Genomic DNA, 8,159 nt, shown 5'->3' on the forward strand with positions numbered 1-8,159 from the left:
AAATACCCCTGGAAAAGAGTGCCTCGTTTTCTAGCCCAGTAGCTTTGATGCTGCAGCAGCTTCATGTAAGGATCTGCCTCCATTGTCATTTGACTGACACAGCCTTTTCTATAAATTTGAGCAATTAAGCACCCCAGTAGCAGCTGGTACAAGGAGATCTGCTAAGAGAGCAAACCCTGACAGAGGTTCTGTCGACGTGGCTGGGTCTTCTGATCTGTGGGAAGAACTAGCTTCGGTTTAGAACCACAGTGGGAGAAAACGAGAGATGCCCATCAAGACAGGTAAGAGACTTTGCTGCCTCTCGCTATGCATAAATCATTTGCTTTGGCTCATTCTTGAGACAACCTGGGTCTCTTCTTTCATGCTACACAATTACACATTCTCACTGCCATGGCTGCTGCATCCTACAGAATTCTGGCATTGGTAATTTGCTGAAGCACTAGAGATCTCTGGTAGAGAATTCTATATACTGCATGAAACTGCAAACTCCAGGATTCCCCAGGACACGGTTATTGCAATTAAAGTGATATAAAATACTATAATTGCAAAGTGGTATACAAATGCTATAATTGTAAAGTGGTATACAAATGTTATAACTGTATAGTGTGAAAGGGACTCTGGAGGTAACAAAAAAGAAGGCAGTTCTCTCACATTGAAAAACAAGATTTTAATAAATGAGATTTGAGAATGAGAGATTCAGCTTTCAGATTTGGAAAAAGGTCCATGTGAGTAGTTGATTGATACAAGTCTGTTCCAGTCATGAAACAAAACGAGACAACTGTCTCAGGTGTCAGCAGGGCAATAATTCTTCCTTCCTGAAGCCACCAAATCCCATTTGATATTGGAAGCAAAGCAGGGTCAGCACTGGGTAGTACTGCCAAGGAATACCAGGTGCTATAGGATATATTTCAGGGGAAAAACCTGGCAAAGCCACCTTTGAGTATTCCCAACATAAGAAAACCCTATGAAATTCACGAGATTGCGATAAATTGACAGGCAATTTGAAGGCACATACACAAAAACAAGCTTCTTCACTGTTCTCCTTTCTTGAAAGACAGAGCTGTCTTCCATCCCCTAAAGCTTGTTTTCTGCTTCTCCAGAGACTAGGACCCAGAGCAATGGATGCAAGCTCCAGGAAAAGAGATTCCACCTCAACATTAGGAGGAACTTCCTGAGAGTAAGGGCTGTTCAACAGTGGAACAAACTCCCTCGGAGTGTAGTGGAGTCTCCCTCCTTGGAGGTCTTTAAACAGAGGCTGGATGGCCATCTATTGGGGATGCTTTGATTGGGAGTTCCTGCATGGCAGGGGGTTGGGCTGGATGGCCCTTGTGGTCTTTTCCAACTCTATGATTCTATGATTTTCCTCACGCAGAAAAAACATATTTGGGGCAGGCTTGAAGGAAGAGAGGAATGAGTGAAAGGATGACATTTCTGGTGTGCTAAGAAGAAGACTAGGATTGGGAAGGGCAGATATGAAAGAACTGGACAAGATCAGAAATTGTAAAGACATAACTCTGAACAGTAAAATGAGGATCATCCAAGCCACTGCATTCCCAATCACCACGTATGGATGTGAGAGTTGGATAGTAAAAAAACTGATAGGAAGAAAATCAACTTGTTTGAGATGTGGTGCTGGAGATGAGTGCTGAGGATACTGTGGATGGCCAAGAAGACAAACAAATAGGTTCTAGAACTGATCAAACCTGAATTCTCTCTGTAAGCCAATATGACTAAATTGAGGCTGTCATATTTTGGCCACATCATGAGGAAAAATGAATCATTAGAAAAGACGATAATGCTCGGAAAGGTGGAAGGCAGTAGAAAGAGAGGAAGACCACACACTAGATCAGGCCTGCAAACATACAGCCTGGGGGCCTCATGTGGCCTCCCAAAGAATTTCAGATGGCCCACAAGGATGTGGAACAATTTCAAGGCTCCTCCACTGCTCAGCCTCCTCCTGAGGAGAGGGTCATGAGGAGGAGGAGGAGGAGGAGGAGGAGGAGGAAGGGCAGGCGAACATTCACCCTGCAAGGTTCCTCCACTGCTCAACTTTCTCCTGAGGAGGAGGAATATGGGCAAATGCTTGTAATAATAATTCATTTATACCCTGCTCTTCATCCAAAAGGCTATCTGAGTGGCTTACAAATTGTTAATTAGACATTTCCCTGAGGGTAGCGAAATGTCTAATTAACAATTTGTAAGCTGCTCTGATAGTCTTTTGGCTGAAGAGCAGGGTATAAATAAATGAATAAATAATTAGTATTATTATTGTCTTTCATGGCTTCCCCGGTGTCTGGCTTTCTGCCAAGAAGGCCAGGGGGTGGAACAGGGGAAGGATGGGCAAACACTTGCCCTGCAAAGTTCCTCTGCTACTTGGCTTACTTCTGAGAAGAACAGGTGATGGTGGTGGAGGAGGATGGGCAAATGCTTGCCCTGCAAGGCTGCCCCGCTTTCTCCTGAGAAGACAGAGGTAAAAGAGGAGCAAACGCTTGCCCCTCAGGGCTCCTCTGCTGTTTGGCCTTCTTCTGAGGACAAGTTCATGTGGAGGAGGAGAAGGCCCAGCAAGACTTCTCTGCTGCTCAGCTTTCTCCTGGAGAGGGCTGAACAGAGGAAAACGAGGATGGAATTAACATTAATTAATTCTAATTAATATTAATTAATTAATTAATATTTATGTAATTAAAGCTTATCTGTGGCCTGAAGAAGTTTAGCCTATTTTAACTTTGGTCCCTACCTATTGCCAAGTTGTCCAGGTCTGCACTAGATGGTTAGACTTGATCAGGGAGGACACAGGCTGGGGCCTGCAAGGCCTGAGCAGAGAGGTTGAGTCAGGGGGTCTTGGAGAGGTTTCATCCACAGGGTGGCCATCAGTTGAAGTTGGCCTGAGGGCAATTAACAGCAACAATGAGAGAGCTCCATACCCTGAAGCTACCAGATCCTGTTCGATCTTGCCAGCTACGTGTGGCCAGGCCTGGTTACTACTTGGGTGGGAGACTGCTAACGACTACAAGCAAATATTGTACAGACTGGTGCTTTGCGCCAGCCTGGGACTGAAAGTAGAGCTCAGGAGAGTGGAGCGTCTGCATGCTCCCAAGCTCTACCGTGCACCGTGGGCACCATATTGGTGCCCTGCCATTTACACGGCACGCACAACAATGTTGTGGCTCGTGCGCTGGATGAGGGATGTTACAGTGGCACTCCAAGGAGCTGCAAAATTGGAGCGGATCGTTGCCACACCATGCAGTTTCCCTGGCAATGATCTGGGGAGAAAGGGGTGGCTCCTTTCTGCCAATCTTTATAGACCCTATATTTCAGAGGAAGGGAATGGCAAACCATCTCTGAGTATACTGTACTTTGGCTAAGAAAACTTTTTGAAATTCATCAGGTTGCCATAAGTCGATAGAGGTGACTTGAAGGCACATGCACACAAGAGGGCTTTGAGTCTTTTTCACATTTGCAGTTACAGCACTGGTACTGATTTACTGTAACTGTCATGGATCCATCCTATTGAATCCTGGAATTTGTAGTTTCTTGAGGAATTTAGAATTCTCTGTGTAGTTTGGTGGGGCAGAGAACACATAGTCCCTCACCAAACTACAACCCCCAAGATTACATAGGATGTAGCCACAGCAGATAAAGTGGTATCGAAGTGCTGGCAAGGGTTGGACTGGATGGCCCTTGCAGTCTCTTTCAACTCTATGATTCTATATAACTGTGTAGTGGGAAAGAGACCCCAGTATTCATCTAATATCCCAGCCCCCCCCCCCAAAAAAAAATCACTCAAGCAACAATTTACTGAGATAAGGTTTCCTGATAAATCAAACGGTCAAAACCCTTCCACTAGCCACAGGAAAAAAACAGCCTTTTGGCATGATGCTGTCCCAATACTGTATCCATCTCATCTGAATTCATTCTACTACAACTTCTGACAGCCCCATATTGTTCCTGTCTAGACTGTAAAGCTCACTACCCAGAGGCATGATCAACTGTAGTAGGGCAGATGTTAGCAAGGTGCCATTTCTCTTCTTTCTCTGTCTGTAAGATGCTACAAGACCCCTGTGCATTTTTAAAATCTTGTTTTGCTCCATGGTTTCCCATCATTTCTTGCTAGCTCCCTGTAGTGTCTCCTCTGGATGCAGCTGCTAATTCTTGAGTCAGGATCATGAATGCTCCTATCAAGTGAAGTGAACAGCCTGATGTCATGATAACATCATCAAATACAGTATCTGTCAGTTGCACCATAACAAATTTTAAAAAGGCTGGGATCAATGATTGATTGCTCAATTGGTTGACTATTTTATTTTTATTGCTACTTCTACCCCATCTTTAGAATAATTCTCAGGCCAACCTGATAATGGAACAATGATGCTACTTGAATATGTCACTTAGGGTAAATGACAGCAATAGATGGCAAATAAAATGTGTAGGGAGCTGTTTTTCAGCACTGCCTGAACGAGAAAACACCAGTTGCTTGCACAGAGGTCATCTGAAGACAACTTAGCGGACGCACAATCCAAATCAAAACTAATAAAGTTAATGTCAATACTTGCAACCTCAGGATTGTTATGATGCAAAATGCAGGTTGGATGCACTTTGGTGCTGCAAGATTGCACCACCCCATTTGACCACATCTAGAGTTCCAGAGTAAGAAATGAAGGAATACTGAAAAATATTCCAAGAAGAGATAAGAAATGTGTTTACAGAGTGACAGGAACCCCCACTGAGGAGAATTCAAAGACATAGTAACGTTTGTATGGAAAATCAGCAGGGTATTCTGATGGACCGCCTCGCCCCAATAATCACCGCCCCGCACCCTCAGATCATCTGGGCAGCAACTTTTAAGAGTTCCGGAGGCCAGGTTAGTTTCTACTTCCAGGAGGGCCTTTACGACCTCGGCCCCCAGCCTCGGAACTCGCTGCCCATAGAGCTCCGCGCAGCCACCTCCCTTCCCCAATTTAAGAAGGGGTTGAAAACCTATTTATTCGAGCGGGGCCTACCCCTGAATCTTTCCCCCAGAATGTGAACGCATCCCCCCTTTTCCTCTGCCAGCATTAGACTGGCATGAGGCTGTAATGTTTTTAATATTCTATGTTTAGGTTTTTATTCTTAATATGTAGTTTTGTATATTGCTTTGCCTGATGTATATTGTATTGTTAACTCTGTTTGTGCACCGCCCTGATTTGAAGAAGGGCGGTATAAAAATAAAACTTTTATTTATTATTATTATTATATTCGCACCTTTGAAACTAACTGAAAGAGAAATTGGTAGCATGAGCTTTTGCGGACATGAGTCTTTCGAGTCTACGAAAGCTCTTGCTCCCAACTTCTTTCAGATGCTACAAGATCCCTTTGCCCAATAAAGAGAATCTTGGATGGCTGAGAATTTTCACAGCTCAGGACTTCGTCTGTGCGAAAAATGCATGTGGGATTTTTTGCAGTTTTTGTATATGCAGAAAACTGCATATTCTGCACAGAAAATTACATTTTCTTTGCAAATCTGCCCATGTGCCTGTTTTGCAAAGAAAAAGTCTCACAACAGAGAGGGGAATTGTAGAATTATTAATTCTTGATTACAAGAACAAAATTTACAAATATCAATATCAGTGAAATTTACAAAGATTGACATCGCTGAGGGATGCACTGTGACATTGCACTGCCATTTTGGGTGACTGGAAGTGATATGGCATCACTCATAAGGGAATACACTGTACTGTTCTAGTGCTTTTATTCCAATTTAATTAATATGGCAATATCAGATGGGATTTGTAGTTTTAGGGAGGGGCTTTTAGAGTTCTCAGCCACAGACCTCATGGACCTCACCAAACTACAAAATCCAGAATTTCACAGAATGTTGCCATGGCAGTTAAAGTGGAATACAATACTATAATAGGGTAGTCTAGTAGGGCCCTTAGCTTTTGGGCCCTTGGTGCTGGGAGCTTTTTTTTTTTTAGGCTGTTACTAACAGGCTTTTCAAAGTTTCTAAATGAGATTTTGGTGTGGAAAGGAGCCCCTTTTTTGGTCACTAAAGGCTGCATTTGCACTGCAGAATTAATGTAATTTGACACTGCTTTACCTGCCAATGCTATGGAATTCTGGGATTTGTAGTTTTGTGAGATAGTTAGCCTTCTCTGTCAGAGAACTCTAGTGCCACAACAAACTACAAACCCCAGGATTCCATAGGATGGAGCCATGACAGTTAAAGTGGTATCAAACTGCATTAATTCTGCAGTGTGGCAGTAGTTAATTCTTGGCTGAATTTTTCAGGGAGGCGAGCTCTGGGAGGGTCAATACAAATTTCTACCACAAGTGATGATAAAACAATCCTCAGTCAAGCTTCTTTAAGGAGTTTCCACCTCTCCTGCTTCTCTCACAGCCACAAAACTCCAATGGGTGGTGCAGGGATCTTTGTATCTTCTGATCTTGGCCAGCTGTGTCAGTAGCCTCAAGCCATCCAGTATCAACCTGAGGACCTTCATTGGCTGTGCTGTTCGTGAGTTCACTTTCCTGGCCAAGAAGCCAGGCTGCAAGGGGATGCGAATCACCACTGATGCCTGCTGGGGCCGTTGTGAGACTTGGGAGGTAAGTGCACAGGATTGTCAAGTAGGTAAAACTGGAGCTCCTTGCTCATATTGCTAGAGCGTGAAAAACTTAGTTCACTTATGCACCTGTAGCAACAACCACATTGTCTCTGATTTTGCACAGTTTGATCTAGCTTTGGCAAGGACACCAAAAGACTTACTGTAAACTCCTGTATAACTTGTTCAGCCACCGATCTGGCTTAAAAAATTTGATAAGCATAATTCATATTATAGTTTTTTGTGGGTTGTTTGGGCTATGAGGCTGTGTTCTAGAAGAGTTTATTCCTAATAATAGGATGTATGGCTGGCATTGGAATAAACTCTTCTAATAATAAGAATAAACTTTTCTAGAACATAGCCTCATAGCCCAAAAAACCCACCAAAAACCTCCCAAACCTATGGATGCTGGCTGTGAAAGTCTTCAACTTCACATAATTCATATTCTCACAAACATATTTGACAATCGCAGGAGACAGAAGAAGTGTTTGGAAGTAATGTGTCACTTGAAACAGGTGATTTTGGGAGGTAGTTACTTTTTGAAATAGTAAGCTAGAACAGAGTTATATTTTTTTGCCTGTTATTGGTCAGGGATGTAATTCGCTACTTTTCAGAGTAACACTGGCTGCATCCACACTGCAGAAATAACCTAGTTTGACAGCACTTTAACTTCTATGGCTCAGTGCTATGGAATTCTGGGAACTGTAGCTTGTTCTGGCACCGGAGCACTCTGACAGAGAAGGCTAAAGCTCTCACAAAACTACAGTTCCCTGAATTCCATAGGACTGAGCCATGGCAGTTAAAGTGGTATCAAACTGGGTTATTTCTGCAGTGTAGATGCAGCCATAATGGGGTTTCTGCCTGTTCCTCATTACTGTTCTCATTAAAGGTCACCTACACTGGCTGCATTATTCTGGTCTGCTCCTGGATTCCCCCCCATTACTTCCGCACTCCATAGTGACACGGGAGGTTGTCTGCACACACATCTCCCTGTGTTGCCTTTGGGGAAGGTGCTCCCTCTGAGGTTGAAAATGAAGCACCCAGGATTGATCACATGGCTGGGTGCCTTGTTGGGACCTTAGAAGGAGCAACTGGCACCAGCAGTGGTGGTGCCAGATGGCACAGCAGGATGTCTGTGTTAACAGCCTCCAGTGTCCCTCCAGAGTGCTCCCTATTTTCCTGCAAAATCTGGAGCAACAGGTGAATTTTAAAAAACCAATTTAGGCAGGGATAGGTCCAGTGGCGTCACTAGGGTTGGTGTCACCCAGTGCGCTAAACCATGGAGTTCTGGTGGTGCAGTGGTTAAACGCTGGTACTGCAGCCATTCACAGCCACAAGGTTATGAGTGTGATCCCAGGCAGGGCTCCAGGATCCAGTCAGCCTTGCATCCTTTCATAGGTTGGTAAAATGAGTACCCAGCTTGATGGGGGCAATTCACTTCCAGATTGTAAACTGCTTAGAGAGTGCTGAGTTCACTGATAAACAGTATAGAAAGGTAAATGTTTTTGCTATGTGGAGGGCCCACTGCATATTTCTAGAGAAATGTTGTACATTTGGGGCAACACAAATTGTGATTCACCTGTA

General features: G+C 43.8%; 1 protein-coding gene across 1 annotated transcript in view; it reads left to right on the forward strand.

The window, feature by feature from the left end:
* The first annotated feature begins 265 nt into the window (after positions 1-265).
* The window catches only part of GPHB5 (glycoprotein hormone subunit beta 5), a 10,962-nt gene continuing 3,068 nt past the window's right edge, over positions 266-8,159 (forward strand). Inside the window, exons 1-2 of the mRNA XM_042445995.1 lie at positions 266-281; positions 6,374-6,579. Of these exons, the coding sequence (XP_042301929.1) occupies positions 266-281; positions 6,374-6,579 (222 nt within the window). The remainder of the gene's footprint in view (positions 282-6,373; positions 6,580-8,159) is intronic.

The sequence above is a fragment of the Sceloporus undulatus genome, chromosome 1, assembly GCF_019175285.1.
Source record: "Sceloporus undulatus isolate JIND9_A2432 ecotype Alabama chromosome 1, SceUnd_v1.1, whole genome shotgun sequence".
In the NCBI taxonomy this organism is placed as follows: domain Eukaryota; kingdom Metazoa; phylum Chordata; class Lepidosauria; order Squamata; family Phrynosomatidae; genus Sceloporus; species Sceloporus undulatus.